This window comes from Callorhinchus milii, unplaced genomic scaffold (genome assembly GCF_018977255.1).
Source record: "Callorhinchus milii isolate IMCB2004 unplaced genomic scaffold, IMCB_Cmil_1.0 Scaffold21, whole genome shotgun sequence".
Classification (NCBI taxonomy): Eukaryota; Metazoa; Chordata; class Chondrichthyes; order Chimaeriformes; family Callorhinchidae; genus Callorhinchus; species Callorhinchus milii.
The window spans coordinates 2,069,137-2,091,334 of NW_024704762.1; the positions used below are offsets into that span (position 1 = coordinate 2,069,137).

At 50.3% G+C, this 22,198-nt stretch overlaps 1 protein-coding gene across 3 annotated transcripts; it reads right to left on the bottom strand.

Annotated features, from left to right (window-relative positions):
* Positions 1-1,265: 1,265 nt before the first annotated feature.
* Positions 1,266-19,728, bottom strand: tnfaip8l1 (tumor necrosis factor, alpha-induced protein 8-like 1). 3 transcript variants are annotated; one of them, XM_007907971.2, is made up of 3 exons: positions 19,663-19,728; positions 19,102-19,189; positions 1,266-1,855 (listed from the first exon to the last, which is right to left on the bottom strand). In XM_007907971.2, exon 3 carries the CDS (start codon positions 1,848-1,850, stop codon positions 1,290-1,292), a length of 561 nt encoding a protein of 186 aa, XP_007906162.1. In that variant the 5' UTR covers positions 1,851-1,855; positions 19,102-19,189; positions 19,663-19,728; the 3' UTR covers positions 1,266-1,289. The 3 variants fall into 3 exon arrangements, with proteins under 3 accessions (XP_007906162.1, XP_007906163.1, XP_007906160.1); XM_007907972.2 differs by having other exon boundaries at positions 19,529-19,728; XM_007907969.2 differs by lacking the exons at positions 19,102-19,189; positions 19,663-19,728 and adding an exon at positions 7,533-7,745.
* Positions 19,729-22,198: the final 2,470 nt, after the last annotated feature.

The following is a 22,198-nucleotide window of genomic DNA, read 5'->3' on the forward strand; positions in this document are numbered from 1 at the left end:
TTTCTTCGACACTGACAAGTAAGTCCAGTGTGTGGGAGAGTGGGGAGCTGTTCTCAAGACCTCTCTCGTTCCAGCCACCACCATTGTTTAGTGACTGTTCTCCTCAAGTGGTGAAAATGGGACAAATAGTTCAATCTCCCAGGTGGATCTTTTCAAACTTCATCTCCATCTCAGGAATATAGAGATAATAATTATAATCCTTGTATTTGACGCAGCGACTTTCACGTCAGGTGGAGAGTCTCTCAAAGGATATACCGTAAAGTGTAGTAACCGCGGCAGCCATTTTGCATCCAGCAATGTCCCGCAGACTGGTATAAAGTGAATGGCCGATTGTGTCTGGGGGATTGCCAGCCAGGACACCAGAAGAGAGAAGCTCCCTTGGCTCCTTGAGTAGCTCCACAGGATCTTTAACGTCCACCTCAACAGGCAGACGGGACATTGGTTTAGTGTCTCAGCCAAAGGACATCACCTCCCCCAGCTCTGCACTGGAATATCCCAGGGTTTTACTGTAATGTGGATTGATTGGAGGTTGAGTTGCAGAGTTAATACCCCCAGAAAAGCAATCCGCCAATTGACTAACAATCAGGTTGCTACTCACTGCCAGGTAAACAGAGGCGTGTGGAATAAAGAAACTTGCTCAACGTTTCCCCCTGCCCGGGAATCGAACTCAGGTCCTCTCGCTTGTGAGGCGAGGGCTCTAACCACTGAGCTCCAGACTCCACTAAGATTATGGTTAGAGGGGGAGGGATACAGTTCTGGGGTGAAGTTGGGGAGAGGCTGCTCATGACACTTTGCTCAATACCAGTCCCATAGAATCATCTCCACGTCACTGATGAACGAGGTTGAAGTAGGGACCCACGAGTTTGATGGACCTTGATCGACCAGCCTCCGATGGAAGAGGTTAGGACCAACTCGACCCTCCCACTCCCTCAATCCCAACTGTATCACACACATTTATCGTCCACCATCTATCCATCAGTGCAGCTAAATCCAGGTTGGAAGCTCGGCTTACCCTGAAGTCCAGCTGAGAGACACTGGTGGACAGTTCCCAGGGTTACTTTGCCCTGAGGCTGGGCTTGTGTGTGCATGTGTTGGGGGTGGTGGGGTGGGTGGAGGGAGTTTCAAAAGATCCAATCTTAAAGTATGTGTGTGTGGAGGGATGGGCTGGAGTGGGTATGGGCGGAGGAGAAGAGAGGAGGGGAGGGGGTCAGTGTAGACTGCACTCACCCTCTCCCCTCCTCTACTAACCTCTTCCCTCACTCCCTCACTCCCTCCCTCTCCAGTCCAGGTCAGATACTCCCCTCCTCCAGCATCTTGTTAACCCCGTCGCTGAGCCTGTGGAGGTGCGTGCGGTAGGGCTCAGCGCGGCTGTAGAGGGCGGCCAGCAGTTCGCAGTCCGCAAAGTGGTTGAAGACGTGGTTGACTCGCCCATGGGACTTGGCGGTCAGGTGTCGGCCGATGGCCTGGTGCAGGAGGTCTCGGCACTCGCCCAGGATCCCAGCCAGGACTCTCCGGTCGAAGGTGAAGTCGATCTGGTGGAAGCTGACCGCCGTCATGGCCAGCTGGTGGACCTTGGTGCGGAATCGGTGCACCACGGCAAGCTCCTCGGGGCTGAACTGCCGATTGCGGTAAAGCACGCCCAGCTTGATGACTACCTTGATCAGGTCCTTGATGACCTTCTGGGCTTCTTTCTTGCTGTGGGAGAATTCCTTGGACACCCGGTACAGCTCGTCCAGCACCTCGCTGCTCGTGTCGTCGATGAATATGCTGGCCACGCTCTTGGAGGCCATTTTGCCCAGGAGCTTCTTCTGTGCCTGCATGGCCAGGTGTTTGGTGTTGAAGACGTCCATCGCCCCTGAAACACAGCCGAGGGCAAGAAGTGGGTCAAACATTGGCCAGGGGTCTGCTCTTCCTCCCCCGCTCTCCCTTGTGGCCCGCTCTCTCACTCTCCTTCTCTGCCTCCCCCTTCCTTCCCACCCCTCCTTCCTTGTGGCCGGCTCTCTCACTCTCCTTCCCCCTCTCCTTCCCCTCTCCCCCCTTTCTCTCCCTCTTCCCTTTCTCTCCCTCCCCTCCGCCCCCATGTCTCCCCCCGCCCTCTCCTTCTGCTCCACTGGCTCAGACCTGCTCCATGTCCCACAGTGGGTAAGACTCGAGCCATGGATAGAGAGTGGAACCTCTAAATTCAAGGGAAAAACTCCCAGCGAGAGCCAGAGAGAGAGAGAGGGGAAGAGAGGGAGAGTGTAGAGTGGTGTGTTGTGAGCTGAGCCGTGTTTCGCCGGGGCTGGGAAGCAGGTCTAAACCTGCCCACGTCTGAAATTACAGCTTCAGGTGGGTGGAATGTTGAGAATGTCTTACACAAGATGTGGGCGATTTGCCCTCCTGGAGGCTGCTCAGACGGAGAGAGCAGCAGAGCCTGGCTCTGAGGAACACATCCACAAAGTTATTTGACAGAATAATAACACTAATAATCCTTCCATTTGATACAGCAGCTCATCCCTGCCGTCCACCCCTCCTGATCTCAACCTCGAACTCGGGTCCAAAACCCTGACTGTTCTCCCGACGTGAATAAGTGTAATTTGTTGTTGTTGTTGTTATCACGCAGTTGAGACAACAAGAACAGCTGGCGGTTATATAGCGCCCCTCACGCCTCAGGATATTCTGCCAGAGACGCCTCAAAGCGCTTCACAGAATAGACTGTAAAGTGAATTGACTGTGTCTTTTCTGGGCCAAACGCGGCAGCCAATTGTGCCAGAGCGTCCCACACACAGCCGTGGAGTGAACCACCAATTCTATTTGGGGGATTGTCAGCCAGGACAAGTTAGAAGTCTCTTCTCCCCTCCCTTCCCCCCAAACCTCCCCCGAGACGTACATTCCAGCGGGCGAACACGAGCTGGTACATTTGAGTCGCCCGCTCCCTCGCCAGGGGCACCGGGGGGCATCACCTCCTCCCCCATTCTACACGAGTAAAGTTGTAACCAGAGCTATAATAATAATCCTTGCATGTGATACAGCCCTCATCATGTCCTCGAGACGTCTTAAAGCGCTTCACGGGATACGCTGTAGAGTAATTGACTGCATGTTTTGTGGGCGAAACACGGCTGCCAATTGCGTACAGCAGCGTCCCACAAACAGCCGGGGATTGAGTGAACAAATTTTTTAAAAAAAATTATGATGGGATTATTATCCAAAGAAAAGTGATCCACCGATCGACTAACAACCGGGTTCCTACTTACTGCTGGTAAACAGAGGCGTGTGGAGTAAGGAAACTTACCTGACAATTCGTCCTGCCTGAGAATCAAACTCGCGTCTCTCCCTTGTGAGGCGATGATGATAATAAAAATAATAATAATCATCTTTGCTTTGATATAGTACCTCCTGATGGGAAAGGCACTGTATCAAATGCAAGGAATGCAAAATTATTCATGTTATTATTATTATTATGATTTTATTTATTTTCCGGGACCCCGTTTTATTGTGTTTTAGGAAAAAACTGCCGAGAGGCAATATATTACAACAACACATAATAATCCTTGTAGTTAGTAGAGCGCATTTCGAAGCGAGAGGACGTCCTAAAGTGCTTCACATGATTGACTGTGAAGCTCAGTGACTGAGTATTTGTAGACGAACGCAGCAGCCCAATTGCGCATAGCAAACAGCCATGAGGTAAGAGACCAATTTTATTTAGGGGGGGAGGGGGATTGATGGTCAGGACACCGGGAGAGAAAGAGAGAGAGAGAAACTCCCTTCTCCTTTCAAATAACGTCCTGGGATCTTTGACATCCACCTGCACAGGCAGACGGGACCTGGGTTTAACATCTCATCTCACACAATGATACTCCAACAATATAACGCTTCCCCCAGGACTGCACTGGAGCAACAGCCTGGATTCTTGAGCTCAAAGTCCTGACGAAGTCCTTGAACCCACAGCCTCCTGACTCGGAGGTGAGAGGGGGAGACAGAGGACATAAACTGGCATAAAACAGGAGAAAACCCCTCAAAACTCTGGCTGAGTAGAGACACCAGGGAATCCCACAGGTTGAAAGCGTTAGAAAAAGATGAACTACAACCATAGGGAAGGTGGTCAGCTAACAACCCAAAGATTTATCTCCTCCAACCTCCCTCCTCCGTGTCTTTGATTAACAAACAATCCTTGCATGTGATGTAGCGCCTTACACGTCATCACGATGTCTCAAAGGGCTTCACAGGATATATCGTAAAGTTGACTGTATATTTTGTCTCAATACAACCTCTGACTCATTGCACCAAAGCAAACATTCTATGTGGCGGAAACACTAATCAGATTAACTGGTATGGTGGGCGGGTGGGGCGGAGGGGGGAGAAGTGGTGGGGGGTGGGGGGAGAGTTGTCTCCGTTATTGTATCTCGTCTCTGTAACTGTGAGTTGGTGACAGTGTCTGGTTTGAGTCAGGACACACACAGAGGTTGGAGTCAGGACACATAGAGGCTGGAAATAGAGCCGTGTGGGAATCAACTACAGGCTATTCTGGGCTTCAGTGGAAATAGATGCAGAGAGAGGCTCAGTCGTCCTGCACTGGCGACAGCTGCTCCCTTATCATAAGGGCGAGTTGGAGGGGGTAGGCGGGGGGCAGAGGGAGGGGGAGAGAAAGGGAGCCACAGTGAAGCTGGGCGCCAGTGTCTGCGAGTGACGCCAATCTCTCAGCTGAACATAAACGTCATCATAATAGTCCTTGCATTCGATCCAGCATTTTGTCATGTGGTTGAGACATCTCAAAGCGCTTAAACAGAAGGAGAGGGGTGGTCTTTGGTGAGAAGTTCCCCCCACCCTCCCCACCTTATTGAGTGCATTCTGCAAAGGAAGCTGGTAGCTTGGGGAAAGAAGGGGTGGGGGAGACTGCTGGCTTCGGGAGGGGTAATGTGCAAAATATTTATAACCTATCATCCAACCACCCGTCATTGCCGGGTATCTGGCACATGGGAAACCCATCACCGTGATTAAGAGTATCCTTAACCAGACTGCCAGGAATCTCACTTAAATCTGCAAATTCCCGTGATTTGTATTGGAATGGAATGTGCGCTCTCTCACTCGAGGGACACCTCCCGGTTACTCAATTCCGGAAAGCAGGTTGGCAAGATCCAAGGCTTGGGCACCCCAGGGTGTGTGTTGAGGTAACTGCTGGAGTCTAACCAGCTAAAACCATCTACCTGGCAAGCTTTTCCTCTGCTTGTCCAACTAGGACCACCCTACCCTTTAGGGCTTTGACTTGCAGGGTTAACAGGAGTTGAGTGGGATGAGTCCCACACCCCCCCCAGTGGCTGATCTGCCCTTCCGGGTCCTGTTGATGAGCCAGGCTGGGCTGTCATCAGTGAGTGTCTGGAATATTACAGACCCTCCTGGCTCAGGAACCGGCCTAAAGACACCGCCAGGGAGAATTGGCTTGACAACAACAACAACAAGATTCCATTTATAAAGCGCCTTTCACGTCAGGAGGACGTCCCAAGGCGCTGACATTGATTCTGACATTCCATTGGCAAACCGTCACCTTGGAGCCAGTTCAGGTACAAGGAGACCCCACTCACCATCCCCCACTCCCGACACACACACACACACCACACAGACACACACAATAGACACACACAGATTGCAAAGTTCAACTTTTCCTCACAAGTGGGATAACAACTGTTGTAAGAGCCTCTCCTGGTCTTGGTCCAAAGTACACAACCAGGTTTTAGTGCAACGTCCTGTTTTACCCGGGACACTAACCCTCCAATCCGCTTCCTCTCGCTGGGTCAGGGGAGAAAGTGCAAATAACTAGAACAGTTCTCAGAACTTTCCCGAATCAAGATTTAAAAATCTACAAACAGAAACCCCGTCAGTCAGTCAGAGAGAGAGAGAGAGAGAGAGACAGAGACACAGAGAGAGAGACTCCCTGTCAGTCAGTCACAGAGAGAGAGACAGAGAGACCCCGTCAGTCTGTCAGAGAGAGAAAGACAGAGCGAGACCCCATCAGTCAGTCAGAAAGAGAGAGAGACACAGAGAGACCCCATCAGTCAGAGAGAGAGAGAGACCCCATCAGTCAGTGACTTTCAGAGAGAGAGACAGAGAAATAATCCGTCAGTCACTCACTCACAGAGAGACACAATCGGTCAAAAGCAAAAAATTGAGGATCACTTCCCAAGGCACTGGACAGCGAAGGATTTGCACCTGAGCTGGGGGTTGGAGTCAAGGGACGTGGAAGGAAAGGGGAATGGGACGGTGACGGAACTTGCGTTCAAAGAGGTCTTGAAGGAGGCAAGGGAGGAGGTGAGGCCGAGGGGCTCCGGATGTTAATAGCTCTCAGAGGTAGAGGGGAGCACGACCTGAGAGAGCTTCAAAAGTGAGGACGAGGATTTTAAACTATCCTCTGGGGGATGGGGAGCCAGTGGAGCCGGGTGAGGGCGGGTGTGAGATGGTCATGGAGTTTAGCGAGGGAGAGACAGGAGTTGCAGAGTTCTGAATAATCTGTAGCTTGTGAAGGGAAGAGTTGGGAAGTTCGGTGAGCAGAGAGTTAGCGTAGTCAAGCCTGGACGTGATGAAAGTGTGAATGAGGATCTCGGCAGCCTGAGGGGAGAGGTAGTGGCGGAGGCGGGAAATGTTCATAGAATCATGGAATTATACAGCACAGAAGGAGGCCATTCGGCCCATTATGTCTGTGCCGGCTCTTTGAAAAGAGCTTCCAAATCAATCCCACTCCCCCACTCTGTCCCCATAGCCCTGATCAACCCCACTCCCCCGCTCTCTCCCCATAGCCCTGATCAACCCCACTCCCCCGCTCTCTCCCCATAGCCCTGATCAACCCCACTCCCCCGCTCTCTCCCCATAGCCCTGATCAACCCCACTCCCACGCTCCCTCCCCATAGCTCTGCAAACTTGTCCTCCCAAATAATTATCTACTTCTCCCTTAAAAGCAGTTATCGAATCGGCTTCCTCCAGCCTTTCAGGCCACACATTCCGGATCTCAACAACACGCTGTATGAAAACATTTCTCCTCACCTCCCCTCTGTTTCTTTTTCACAACCATTTTAAATCAGTGTCCTCGGGTTACCCGCCAATGGAAATAGTTTCTCCTTGTTCACCCTATCGAATCACCTCATCATCTTGAACAGGTCATAGCACGAGAGCGAGTCCCATTCAGAGAGAGAGAGAGAGACCCAGTCAGTCACTCACTCAGAGAGAGAGAGAGCAAAAGACGGGAGAGTCAGTCATTCACTCAAACAGAAAGAGAGACCCGGTCAGACACAGAGCCCCCCACCCACCCCCACAAGCTGAGAGACCCCAGACCAGAGCCAGACACAGCAAATTACAATCTTAGTTTTCATGAGTGGGGGGGGGGGGGGGGGGGGGGCAGAGGGAAGGATCTCTCTCTTTCAGATTGATTTGGAGATTCCCAGATTCATTGGGATGTAAATTACTATGCAAGTGACTGCAGGTAAAAGCGCGGGGCAGATAGCAGTCAGGGCTGTGCTGTACTTGCTACTACAAGCAGTGTGCAGGCTGATCAGGCCACACCTTACCTGGCTGTGAATCACCTTTCTGCTCCATGCTGGGACCCGGGGAGCGAGGGAAGAAAGGGAACTGACCGACGCTGAGAAACACGAACAGGTGGGAGGGGGCAGGAGTGCTCAAACAGCGAGCAGGAGACACAGACAGCTCCTGCCCGAGCGACCGTCAGACTGGAGAGCCACCAGAGACTTTACAAGGCACCCCCTCTCACCCTGACTTCCAGCCTCTCAAGTCTCCGCCAAACAACTAAATACCTGCCTCTCTGATAAGATCACCGATTGCTGAGAGAGCGATTGGCTGAGGAAAAGCAGCCTCACCTGGCTCCAGGCTCAAGTCTCTCCATCTCATTTATTTTTTAAAAAAAAGCAAAGTTAACTTGGTGAGGTTGGGACGCTCCTGTGCGCAATTGGCTGCGGCGTTTCGCCCACACAACGTACAGTCGTTTCACTTTGCAGTGCATTCCGCAAAGCGCTTTGAGACGTCTCAAAAACGCGATAAGGCACCGTATCAAACGCAAGGATTGTTATGTTATTATGATTATTGCTGCGCCGATGCAGAACGTTTCGGTCTCACTTAAAACCCACCTTTTTAGGAAGACGAAAATCCTGTTCGTTTGCTTCGCACGTTTACTGGAATGTGTTCAAATCGCTCGCTCCCTCCCTCACCGGTCCCCTCCCCTCAAAAGTCTCTCTTCTCCCAAAAAGGTGAAACAGTGCTCCCCACTCATTTCATTTCTTTCCCCTCATACTCCCAACTGTCAGCCAAGACTGCGAGCTCCAAGTCTCCCACATGAGGGCTTGAACACACCACCTACTGACCCTGAGGTGCGCAATTGGCTGCTGCGTTTCGCCCACAAAATATATCGTCAATTCACTTCACAGGGTATCCTGCGAAGTGCTTTGAGACGTCTCGAAAATGTGATAAGGCGCTATTTCAAATGCAAAGATTATTATAATTATCTCGTTCTGGGTTGCAATTACACAGTTTGTTTAGCACTTGAATTCCATTTCCAATCTGGGATTCACACACACACACACACACAAAGCAGTGACTCATTTGCACAAACACTTCAGCCCGAAGTGCAAACATTCCTGAGGGCAACAGTACAGCACATCGCCCAGATCCATAGCCTGGTGCCGGCTTCCGGCAGCTGTTATGAGGAGCTGTATCCTGGAGGGCTTGTCCTGTCAACTGAGCCACACAAATCAGGAAGTTTGCCAAGTGCAACACCGATAATAAGAATAAATAATCAAAATAATAATAATCCTTGCATTTGATATAGTGCTTTTATCACGTCTTCGAGACGTCTCAAAGCGCTTCACAAAATATACTGTAAAGTGAATTGACTGTATATTTTGTGGGCTAAACGCTGCAGCCAATTGAGCAAGCAGCGTACCCTCAAATAGCGGTGGATTGAGTGACCAAATTATTATTATTTGTTTCTTTTGAAGGGCTTATTACCCATGGAAAGTGATCCGCCAATCGACTAACAACTGGGTTCCTACTTACAGCTAGGTAAACATACGCGTGTGGAGTCAGGAAACTTGCCTTGGGTTTTGCCCCACCCAGTAGTTGAACTCTACAACTCTAGAACTACAACTACAACTCTAGTTGTAGCTCTTACCACTAAGTCATAGGACTCCACTTACAGCGACTGTATACTTTGTGGGCAAATGTTGCAGTAAGTTTGCACACAGCAATGTACCTTAAACAGCCATGATGTAAATGACTGATTTTATTTGAGTGGATTTGGCCATGACATTGGATTAGAGAGTCCCTTCTCTTTTGAGTAGGGAGTAGCCATGGGATCCTTAACGTCCGCCTGAACAGGCAGACGGGACCTTGGTTTGGTGTCTCATCCAAAGGACGCCTGCGACAATGCCTAGGACTGCAATGGATTGTCAACCTGGACTGTGAGCTCAAAGTCCCGGGGTAGGGCTTAAACCCACAACCTTCTGACTCAGATGCAAACGTGCTACGGACTGAGCCTGGGTTACACCATTTCCTTTGCCTTTTCCCCCACACCCTCAGCTGGTGGTGCTACAATTATACTGATAATCCTTGCATTTGCTACAGCGCCTTATCATGTCGTTGAGACGTCTCAAAGCGCTTCACAGATTACGCTTGAAGTGGAGTAAAGTGGTATTCATTTTCCTCAACACGGGAGAAAAACTGACCGAGCCGACAAAAATACAATGTTTTAACCGATTAAAATCGTAAACCGACAAGTCTAAGTAGATAACGAGAGGATAGCTCTGTATTAATGCACATACATCCACAGACGAAAGCACTTCAAACAGCTGTCCCAGAGATAGCCAGAGCACAATAAACGTAATGGGAGGCAAAATACTGTAGACACTGGAAATCTGTACAGGTGGAGTCCTGTAGCTCAGTGGTTAGAGCACTCGCTTTGCGAAACCTTGGGCAAGTTTCCTCAAAAATCCCCTTGTGCTATTTGAAAAGGGAAGGAGTTTCTCTCTCCCAGATTGTCTTGGCCAACAATGCCCCAAATAAAATCGGTCACTCAATCCAAGGCTGTGTGTGAGCCATTGGCTGCAAAATATTTCACATTTCACCTACAAAATACACAGCCACTACACTTTACAGTCTATCCCCTGAAGCTCTTTGAGAAATCTCAACGACCCGATAAGGTGTTATATCAAATGCAAGCATTATTATTGTACTGTTATTATGATGTTTGTGGAGTCCTGTAGCTCAGTGGTTAGAGCACTCGCTTTGTAAGTGAGAGACCTGAGTTCAATTCCAGGCAGAGGGCGAAACCTTGGGCAAGTTTCCTTACTCCACACAGAGCCTAATAATAATCCCTCCAAAACCAAAACAATAATAAATTGGTCATTTTCAATCTACGACTGTTTGTGGGACATTGCTGTGCGCAATTGGCTGCCGCGTTCGCCCACAAATATACAGTCAATTCATTTTACAGTGTGTTCTGTGAATAATAATAATAATAATAATAATCCTTGCATTTGATATAGCGCTTTTCACGTCAGGAGGACGTCCCAAAGTGCTTCACAGAACACACTGTAAAGTGAATTGACTGTATATTTGTGGGCGAACGCGACAGCCAATTGCGCACAGCAATGTCCCACAAACAGTCGTAGATTGAAAATGACCAATTTATTATTGTTTTTGGTTTTGGAGGGATTATTATTAGGCTCTGTGTGGAGTAAGGAAACTTGCCCAAGGTTTCGACCTCTGCCTGGAATTGAACTCAGGTCTCTCGCTTGCAAAGCGAGTGCTCTAACCACTGAGCTACAGGACTCCACTGAAGCGCTGGACGTCCTCCCGACGTGAAAAGCGCTAAATCAAATGCAAGGATTATTATTATTATTATCTGAAATAAAAACAGAGTTAACCTTTTGGATCGATGACCTTTCATCAGAACTCACGTCAGTGAACTAATTTTCCTCTCTCCATAGATGCTGTCTGACCTGCTCTGTGTTCCCAGTGACTTCTGTTTTTATTATAAAGGTCTAAATGCAGTAAACTCCGGATAACTCAACACTGGCTAAACTTGTCACGGGGTTAAGTCATCACACTGTTAATATCCCGGCTGCATTTATTTATTATTTATATCTATGCCTAACTCGCCGCACCTGATAACTCAACACTGAACTCCTTTCCCCTCGAGACCAGTAGTTGAAACAAAAAGCAGTAGATGTACAGAGTGACCAAAAATATCTACCCTATTATTTAAAAAAAAGTTAAAACCATTAGAAAAAGATGTACTACAACCTTAGGAAAGGTCGTCAGCAAATAACCCAAAGATTTACCTCCGCCACGATTAATAATAATAATAATCCTTGCATTTGATATGATGTCTGACCACGTCATTGAGACGTCTCAAAGCGCTTCACAGAATATATTGTAACTACTATACCTACATGAGGGAGAGGAGTATAGGTGGGAGCTCGTGAGGAGTTTAAACACTGACACAGATCAGTTGGGCCAAATGTCCTGATTCCGTACTGCCATCAGTCTGTGTAACCTGGGCTTTGCACAATACAATGGTGGCCTTTGTTAGCTGACAGAGCCATTACAAGATTTCACTGGGAGTCAGATTGCAGTCTCCTAGTTTTTGTCCCTCCCACATCAGGCTAGGAGCGAAGAGAGGAAACAAAGAGCGGTTTAATTGTGGCTGATGGAATATTAGCTTTGCACATCTTGCTGATCAGTCAACCTCCCAACTCAACCTTAAAGCTGAGAACCTCGCCAGCCATCAATATTTGATTGCAGAGGCGCTGCCGTGAATTATTTAAAATAACCCTGGCTTTGCTGGCTGTTAACGAGGAGACAGACAAGAGCTCACTCATCCTGTGCAATTGAGAGAATTGGAAATATAGCAACTGTTGACAATTATCACTGAGTGGATCACCATCGGATCTACTCAGTGAGACTACGGAGGAGAGTGCACCCATACACGTATTTCCTTGCTCAGTTTGTCACAAAATAAAAATGTGGTCCCTCAATCCACGACTGTCGAGTTTGAGCCAGTCACTCCACAACAACAACAACAACAACAAGATTCCATTTATAAAGCACCTTTCACGTCAGGAGGACGTCCCAAGGCGCTGCACAGTTGGGTCATGACCCGAGCAGGGGGGAAATGGTCAGGGTGAGGGGAGGGAAGGGAGGGAGCGAGGAGGGGAAGAGAGTCGAGAGGGGAGCTGAAGGCTCGGTCAAAGAGAAAGGTTTTGAGACCGGCCTTGAAGGAGGAAAGGGAGGAAGCGGCGAAGGCACTGGGGGATGGAGTTCCAGAGCCTGGGGCTGAGAGGCTGAAGGCCCGACCACCGATGGTAGGGCGGTTGGGGCGGGGGACGTGGAGCAGACCGGAGCCAGAGGAACGGAGGGTACGGGCAGGTAGGGGGATAGTAGGTTGGAGAGGTAGGAGGGAGCAAGGCCGTGAATGGCCTTGTAGGTGAGGATGAGGATCTTGAAATCAATCCTCTGGGGGATGGGGAGCCAGTGGAGGCGAGCGAGGGTGGGAGTGATGTGGTCCCGAAGCCTGGTGCGGGACAGTACACGAGCTGCAGAGTTCTGAATGACCTGCAGCGTGTGGAGGGAGGTGGCGGGAAGGCCGGCGAGGAGAGAGTTCCCATAGTCCAGCCTTGAGGTGACAAAGGCGTGGACCAGGGTTTCAGCAGCGTGAGGGGTGAGGTAGTGCCGTAGTCTGGCGATGTTCCGGAGGTGATGGAAGGCGGTGCCAGTTGTGGTGCGGATGTGAGGGAGAAAGGACAGCTCAGGGTCGAACAAAACGCCGAGGTTCCTGACTGGCTTTGAGAGGTGGAGAGTGCAGCCTTGGATGCTGATGGTGTCAGCGCCTGAGGTGCGGAGGCGCTGACGTGAGCCAATCAGGAGGGCCTCGGTTTTTCGCACGTTGAGCTGAAGAAAGTTGTCTCTCGTCCAGGACTCGATGTCGGACAGGCAGCTGTCAGGACATCGGTGGTCGTGGAGTTGAGAGTAGAGGAGGAAAGGTAGAGTTGGGTGTCATCCGCATACATGTGGAAGTTAACCCATGTTTGCGGATGATGTCACCAAGGGGGAGCATATAGAGGGTGAAGAGGAGGGGACCGAGGACAGAGCCCTGAGGGACACCACATGAGACAGTACGGGGGGTGGAGGAGAAGCCATTCGTTGAGACAAAGTGAAGACGGTGAGAAAGGTACGACCTAAACCATTCAAGGACAGTGCCTTGAAGGTTGAGGTGGGAGGACAAGCGGTGGAGTAGGATAGCGTGGTCGACCGTATCGAATGCTGCCGATAGGTCGAGGAGGACGAGGAGACAGAGGGAGCCCTGGTCACAGATGGTCAGGATATCATTGGTGACCTTGACCAGGGCAGTTTCTGTGCTATGGGCAGCACGGAAACCTGACTGAAGGGGTTCGAAAAGAGAATGGGTGGAAAGGAAAGAGCGCAGTTGGGAGGCGACAACTCTTTCCAAGACCTTGGAGAGAAAGGGGAGGTTGGAGATGGGCCGGTAGCTTGATAGCTGCGACGCATCAAGGGAGGGTTTTTTCAGGGTGGGCGTGATGATGGCAGTTTTTAATGGAATGGGGACAGAGCCAGAGGAGAGGGACAGGTTGATGATGTCAGTGATATGTGGGGCAAGAAAGTGGAGCTGGGAGATAAGGAGTGGAGTGGGGATGGGGTCAAGGGAGCAGGTGGTTGGTTTTAGGGATAGGATGAGTTCAGTGACAGAGGGTGGGGAAACGGGTACGAAGGTGTGTAGGGGAGGATGGGTAGGAGTCGGAGTGTGGGAGGGAAGGGGTGGGTGGTGGGTGGAAGTTGGAGGGGAAGTGACCGCGGAGCGGATTCCCTTGATCTTGGATTCAAGGAAATCCAGCATCTCCTCGCAGTGAAGGTTGGAGGAGATGACCTGCGCGGGGTGGCGGGGGGGACGGAGGAGTCGGGTTGTGGTGGAAAACAGTAGCCTGGGGTTGTTCTTCGCCTCCAGGATTATCCTGGAGAAGAAGGACGACTTGGCCGAGGCTAGACTCCAGGAGGGAGAGCCAGGAAACCGTGGGAGGGGAATATATTTGGTGTCTACTTTTGCGGTATTTCTTAACGGCAATCCTCAATTAGCAGTCAGCAGCGCGACATAATTCCGTTTACCTCCATCTGCGAGAGAGACCCCTATTTGAGGAATCCTATTAAGCCAACGCCACAAATTAGACCCAGTTATGCAGACAGTAAGAAACATCTTGAAGGTGATTATTAATAATAATTCTTGATTCGATTTAGCGCCTTTGACATCGGGAAGACGTCTCAAAGCCCTTCACAATTTTGGGTATAACAATTTTTGCCGAAGAGCCAATAAAATTAGTGAATGATCAATTTAATCTGGAGGATTGTTGGCCAGGGTGGATACTGGAAGAGTTGAAACACCGTTCTCTTTTTGAATGGGCCCACAGGATCTTTGATGTTCACCTGAATAAGCAGATGGCCTGAGCTCCGCAATGTAACACTTGCCCAGCACGGCATTGGAGAGTCACCCAGGACTGAGTTCAAAGTGCTGACATGTTGACGTGATCCCACAACCTTCTGTCTCAGAAGTGCGAGTGCGATTGACTGAGTCAGCCTGACACCTGCCTCCCATGACAGGTTACTGGCACAATTACAGGCAATTATCTAATTGTGTCACTTGAGACTATCTCACTTCTCGTGGTTCCTTCCACAAGTTTATTTCCGAAAGAACAAACAGTTGGGCGTGCCACAGAGAGAGGTACTCATGTATTGTTGGCCAGCCGGAGTCACCGGGGATGGACTTTGGCAAACAGTTTTTTTTTTGCTCGGCCGGGTGTCTGACACATGCAGAAATCCATCACTATTGCTTAAGAGTCTCCAAACCCAAGCTGAGAATTAAATAATAATAATAATAATCCTTGCACTTGATATAGCGCTTTTCACGTCTTCTAGACGTCCCATTCCACCTACACATGGAAATTCCAGAGATAGATTGTTGGAATGGATGTGCTCTCTCTCTCTCCCTGGAGGGAAGCATCCCACTTACCCAATTCCGTAAAGTATTAGGTGCAGGTTGGCAAGAGCCAAGGCTTGGGGACCCCAGATTTTTACTGGATTGTACCTACTCCAGGAATGACATTAGCTCCCCCGCTCCTCTTTCCACTTCAATCCTTCTCTCTTGATAGAAATGAGTGGCTTTTTCTTTGAGTTTTGTCATGTCCCGTCTTCCTGTGGGGAAACGTGGGGGCCTGATCTCAGCAGTTGGGGTTAATTTGGGGCTGTTCGGCCCAAATTATCTGTGCCGGTATTTATATGCCTTTGCACCTCCCTACCTTTCTGATCTCCTTTCCTCCCACTCCTCTACCCACTGCCTCTGCTCGGCTGGCTCTGGCCTCCTGCTTGTCCCTCGTCCCCTCTTCTCCACCACCATCGGCGGCCGTACTTTCAGCCACTACATCCTGATGCTTTGGAACTCTCTCCACAAACACTCCGCCTTGCCCCCTCCTTCCCCTCTTTTAGATCAAGACTGAAGATCTTCCTCTTCTACCATGCTTACCCCCTTCCCTCGGTGTCAGGCTCTGCTCCTGTGGTCCGAGACCCTGACCTGCATGAAGGCCACTATATGAATGCAAGTTGTTGTTTATACGCTACACGAGCTCCCACGCCTCCTGTATTCATCAGGTTACCTCTTTAATAAGTTGTATTAATAATTTGGATTGGATTGTACTGGTACAGCATTTTATCATGTCAAACACACCTCAAAGCACTTCACAGAATCTTACTCTAAAGTATAGAGACTGTATTTGTAGGCAAATGCGACAGCCTAATTGTGCACAGCGATGTCCCACAAACAGCCATGAGTGAATGACTGATTTTATCTGGGGATTGTTGACCAGGACACCAGGAAAGAGAAACTGCCTTCTCTTTGCAAATAGCGGTACGAGTTCTTTAACATCCAGCTGAACCTCAGTTTAATGTCCCATCCAAAGGACGGTACCCCTAACAACGCAACACAGCCCAGTGCTGCATTTGGAGTGTGAAGTGGGGCTTGAAACCCACAATCTTCTGTCCCAGAGGCAAGAATGCTACCAATTGAGCCAGGCTGGGACTTGTCTTTAATTCAAATTAAAGTGTTTCATTTGCTCTGTGGAGGCGGTGATAAGCTGTTTCTGAGCAGGGTTCCCTCCCTGACTCTCACCTGGCGTCAGAGTAGGAGTGGGAACAATGTTGGACCTCAGCTCCTGTAACAGCCCAGAGCCGGGCAGGGCACGAGCGGAGCCTGGATATGTGATGCCCTGTAGCTACAGTTAATGGTGAGAAGAAGGGACATACTTGGCTCCAGAGAAGCTCAGACTCCGGGTGTCAGCCGCTCATTAACAAGTGAACATCACTTTCACAGCTCAGCCCCAAGGGGGCGCGGTGGGGAGGTGAGAGTCCTGTACACACAGCTTGTGTTGATTTACTGAGCTGCAAAGTGCCCTGAGCGTCTGCAACCATTTAAATCCACTCGAGAGAAACGTGGGCCAGGAGTGCAACACAAGCCAATCTGGCTTTCATTCCCAGCGGGTAGCAAGCCTTAGTCTATTAAACAAATCAACTAAAAGTTCTTGGGCAGGACGCAACCATAAGCAATTTTCCTTACTCCACAAACTTCGGTTGACCTAGCGATAAGTGGGAACCTGGTTGTTAGTCGATTGGCAGATCGCTTTCCAGGGGTCACTTTCACCCACAAAATACACAGTGAATTCACAATATATTCTGTGAAGCGCTTTGAGATGTCTCAACCATGTGCTAAGGCACTATATCAAAGGCAAGAATTATTATTACAAAGGTTTGCACTTATGTAGCACCTTCTTCACATTGTCTCCATTGTATTGTCCGAGGTGCCGTGCTTCGGATGAGATGTTAAAGCAAGATCCTATCTATCTATTCAGGTGAATGTTAAAGATCCCATGATGCGATTTGAAAAGAGAAGTGTTTCTCTCTCCCGGTGTCTTGGCCAACAATCCCCCAAATAAAATTGGTCACTCAATCCATGGCTGTTTGTGGGACTTTGCTGGGTTTCGCCCACAAAATACACAGTCGCTCCACGTAACAGTATATTCAGTGCAGTTTGCAGTAGATCCTGTGAACTGCTTTGAGACGTTTCAACAATGTGATGAGGCGCTATTTCAAATACAAGAATTATTATTATTATTAAAACAGCTCAAAGAGCATTACAGAGAGCTGAGCTGGGTGGGAGGGAGGTGGCTGAAAGCAAAGTTATAGTAGTAGTTTTTTTTAAAAAGAGACAGGTTTCGAAAGCAAAGGGGGAACGAGGGGAGGAGGATGGGGGATTTAGGGAATTAATTCTGGAAAGCTGGAACAAAGTGATTGCGGGGAATGTGGAGTAGGCGGGGGTGGCAGAGTGGGCGAGGGAGGAGGACCACAGGAGGTTATGGTGATAGCGTGGGGAGCGGTTTGAAACCTTCCTCTCGGAGGAACAGTGTTCTGATGACAGCCTGACCAGCCTGGATCATCGGCAGGATCTGGAAGGGCAGACCAGTCACTGAGGGCAGGATTTCTTAACCACTCAGCTTCAGGTAAAACCCTAACCGCTTAGGGTGGTCCTAGTTGGACAAGCAGCTGAGTGAGCTCCAGCAATTACATCCATGCCCAAGCTCTTGGCTCTTGCCAACCTGCGCCCTAATACTCTCCAGCATTAAGCAAACAGCAAGTTCCCCTCTTAGGAGAGCGCGCGCATTCCACTCCAGACACAGGAATTTCTACAAATGTATCTTCTGCCGTCCACCCTCCCTGATCCCAACAACAACAAAATTACATTTGCAGTGCCTTTCGCGTCGGGAGGACGTCCCAAGGCCCTGGACAGACAGAGTTACAGACCCGAGCGGAGTAACAATCCCGGCTCGGGTCCAGGGCCCTGACTGTCCAGACCCTTTTGGGGACGTGAACGCGGTTACGTACAAATGTAAATGTGTGCTGCGCTGTTGCCCAGCAGCTGAGGTGCTGGGACTCTGCCCCCGGCCCCGGACCCGCCGGGGGGCCCCGGACCCGCCGGGGGGCCCCGGACCCGCCCGGGGGCCCCGGACCCGCCCGGGGGCCCCGGACCCGCCGGGGGGCCCTGGTCCCAGACCCGCCGGGGGCCCCGGACCCGCCGGGGCCCCGGACCCGCCGGGGGCCCCGGACCCGCCGGGGGGCCCGGACCCGCCGGGGGGCCCCGGACCCGCCGGGGGGCCCCAGACCCCGACCCTCTGGGCTACACCTGAGCTCAGGTGGGGTTCCCACGCTGGTGACGCTTGTTGCTGGTTCCCAAGGAAACGGTCACGCCCCGCCCCACACGCCACCCGTGATTGGGCCGGTCAATCGCTACAGCGGCAGCAGCCCCGCTGATTGGCCGCCGGCCACGTCAATCATCCGCCAAGTGTATTGGACATCAAACATCTCCCCCACAGGGAACACAGGAAAACCCCCAAACAATCTTACACCCCACACACCCCCACACCCCCACACACACACCTCCACACACACCCCCCCACACCCCACACACACCCCCACACACACCCCCACACCCCACCCCACACATCCCCCACACACACACACCCACACACACCCCCACACCCCCCACACACACACCCCACCCTACACACCCCCACACACACCCCCACACCCCCCCCCACACACACCCCCCACACACACCCCACCCTACACCCCCCACACACACCCCCCACACACACACACACCCCCCCCACACACCCCCCCACACACACCCCCCCACACCCCCACACACCCCCCCCACACACCCCCCCACACCCCCCCCCCACACACCCCCACACCCCCACACACCCCCCACACACCCCCAAACCCCCCCCCACCCCCCACCCCCACACCCCCCACACCCCCCCACACCCCCAACAGCCGCTCTGATCTTCATAGATACATAATTACATGCAATTAAAATAAAACGCACAGCAACATTTTCAATTGGTTTTCTCTCCCATTCCAGCAGTTCCCCCCCACTCCCCCCCCAAAAACCTCATTCAAACCAACTCCCCCCCACACCCCCCAATTAAAAATTACAACGATTTATTTACTTACTGAGCTTTTTGTTGTTGGTTTGGTTAAAGGGCTGAGAAAGGATTCTGTCTGTGTTCAAACGTCCTCTTCAATCCACACTGACAACAATCTATAAAGTGCAACAGAGAATATATATAAATATGGATATATATACACATATATATATATATCTGTACATACACAAGCGATTCCTTTCCCTTAATCTTCCTGTACACAGAAATCCAAACACAATTCCAACAGATCATTGCTGACCCCACAAGTCAAGTCTTATTTTGGAACTTTTTTTTAATGAGTCTCTGGTCTCTGTGTAAAAGAAAAAAAAACTTTTTAAGGGGTTAATCGCTTTTGGCAAAACTCTAAGTCACTCGACATGTTTTTTTTTACAATCTTTCCCCCTTCTCCACCCCCCAACCCCCCAATCCAACCCCCCCAAAAAAATTGTTACTACCTTCCTGCTTCCCTGAGACTTCTCTCTCACTCTTTCTCCAAACCCTTCCCATTTCCAGATCTCTTCTCATTGTGTTTCCCCCAATGCCCTCTCAGTCCCATTCCCTCCAGGATCGCTCGATGGGGAGGGATTACCTGATCTATGGTAAACTTGGATCCAGACACCAGACGAGATGTTCTCTGTGTGTCCTTCTCTTCCCACCAGGACAAACACAAGTTGGGATCCTTCCAATGGGAGAGAATTTTTTTTTGTTAACCTAAAGAGAGAGAAAGAGAGAGAGAGAGAGAGAGAGCAGTGCATTCACAGCCTCTTGTCGTTTTGTGGGAGTTTGAAATCTGACTCCAGAGCTCTTTTTTTTAAAAAAAAGGAGAGAAAAAAAGTTTTTAAATGGGAATCAAGCCAGAGAGGGGGGGATTGGCATCCACAGCAGCCAATCCTGATAGCAACCCCAAATAGACCAGTCAGCCTCAGTACAAAGTCAAATTCAGGGCATTAATGTGTGGCACTGCGGTTTGTTTTCTCTGGTTGAGCCATGGCCGTACCCCCCCTCTCCCATTGTATGCTCTCTTACCTCTGTTTAATCTCCCCCCCGCACCGCACCGCACACATACACATACTAAGCACATAAAAGCCTGCAATTAGGAACCCAGTTGTTAGTCGGTTGGCGGAACGCTTTCCGGGGTTAATACCCCCGCACCACCCTCCACCTCTCCCCCACCCTCACTCTAAAAAAATATGGTCAATCAATCCACGACTGTTTGTGGGACACTGCTGTGTGCAATTGGCTGCTGCCAACAAAACACACAGTCACTCCGCTTCTATGAAGCGCTTCGAGACGCCTCAACGACGTGATAAGACGCTTTATCAAAAGCGAGAGTTATTGCTGTATTATTATAGTTGCACACAGTCTCATTCCGTGAGACGGTTTGGCCTTCAAATTTATTGCTTATTTAATTGCGCCAAATTTTCAAATCCAGACCTAGTTTTGGGAGCGGGTGTCCTATTTAAACGCAGCGATGCCATTCACGCTCTCACGCATTTCAGGCTGAGCCGTGCTGCTCGCTGGGAGTTCCTGGTACCTGCCATCCATCTTATTGAGGGCTCAAACCTGCGCTTATCAGATGACTATTCCTTTGGGGGTGGGGGGGGCTGAGCGGAGTTTCCTTGGAACACGAGCTGATAACAGAATGTCAGAATCGAGTCCACCCTCCATAATAATAATAATAATAATCCTTGCATTTGATATAGCGCTTTTCACGTCCAGAGGACGTCCCAAAGCGCTTCACAGAACACACTGTAAAGTGAATTGACTGTATATTTGTGAGCGAACGCGGCAGCCAATTGCGCACAGCAATGTCCCACAAACAGTCGTAGATTGAAAATGACCAATTTATTATTGTTTTTGGTTTTGAAGGGATTATTATTAGGCTCTGTGTGGAGTAAGGAAACTTGCCCAAGGTTTCGCCCTCTGCCTGGAATTGAACTCAGGTCTCTCACTTGCAAAGCGAGTGCTCTAACCACTGAGCTACAGGACTCCACTGGGAAGTGGACTACCGAGACTCCATGGCAGTCTCGGTAGTCCACTTCCTGAGCCGGGCGGTATTCCAGGGCAGCAGAGCCCAGCCTGGCTAATTGGCGGACCAGTCATAGGGGTCAGGGATCCTTACCCACTCAGCTCCAGTTAACCCTTTCAAGCCTGGGAAAGCTCGTCAGGCAGCGCTTTCAAATAGCAACCAAGGTGATTTTAGGTCCCCAAACCTTGGCTCTTGCCAGCCTGCGATTAATGGTCTCCTGGATTTAGTAAAGCAGGAAGTGTCCCTCCCAGGAGAGAATGCGCATTCCATTCCCAATGCAGGGAAATTCCTGTATTGGGAATGGAATGTTTTGTTTTAAAAGCTAAATATTATTAGCGTTGACTCAGCACGGAAGACTGTTACTGTTAATGTTAATGTTCTCTGAGCAACAACAACACTATCACTGCTCTCGGAGCGACAACAATAACTTGCATTTATAAAGTCTTTTACAGAGTAGCGTCTCAAAGTGAGTGTCAGAGAGGGGGTTGGGGGGAGGAGAGGGAAGTGGAAATGACGATGCCTGACTTCATGGCAGGACTGAGAGGGGTAACAACAGCAACAACAACTACTTCCATTTGCACAATGCCCCTCATGCAGGGAAGCGTCCCAGAGCTCTTGACCGTGGCGGAGCACGATGCCGAGCCGGTGGGAGAGGGGAGGTGACCGTAAGCACGGTTGAAGAGGAAGGTCTTCAGGCGCAACCTGAAGGTGGGGAAGGAGGGGACAAAGAGGAGGGATTGAGGGAGAGTGCTCCAGAGTTTTGGAGTGTAGTGGCTGAAGGCTGAGAAGGGCAGACCAGTCACTGTGGGCAGAGATTGACTTCCCACTCCACGAGGAAGGCTTCCGTTGACCGAGGAGAGGGTGCGAGCGGAAGCATGAGGTCAGAGAAGGTCACAGATGTGGGAGGGAGGGGTAGGAAGGAGCAGATAGAGAACAGAACATGCTATTCTTCACCAGGACCTTGAAATGGTTCTTTCTTCAAGGAAATCTCCTTGTGATCGCTGCCATTTTCGTCGCACCAACTTCCCCGTCAATCTTTAGGCCTTTCGTAATCACAGACTGATGACAATGTAACACTAAATAGCTGTTTAATTCA

Excerpts from the sequence above, each read along its gene's own strand:
- tnfaip8l1 (XM_007907969.2), bottom strand. The coding sequence starts at position 7,560 with ATGGAGCAGAAAGGTGATTCACAGCCAG. Across the intron at positions 1,856-7,532 it reads GAAAGGTGATTCACAGCCAG|GGGCGATGGACGTCTTCAAC; the intron begins GTAAGGTGTGGC and ends GCTGTGTTTCAG.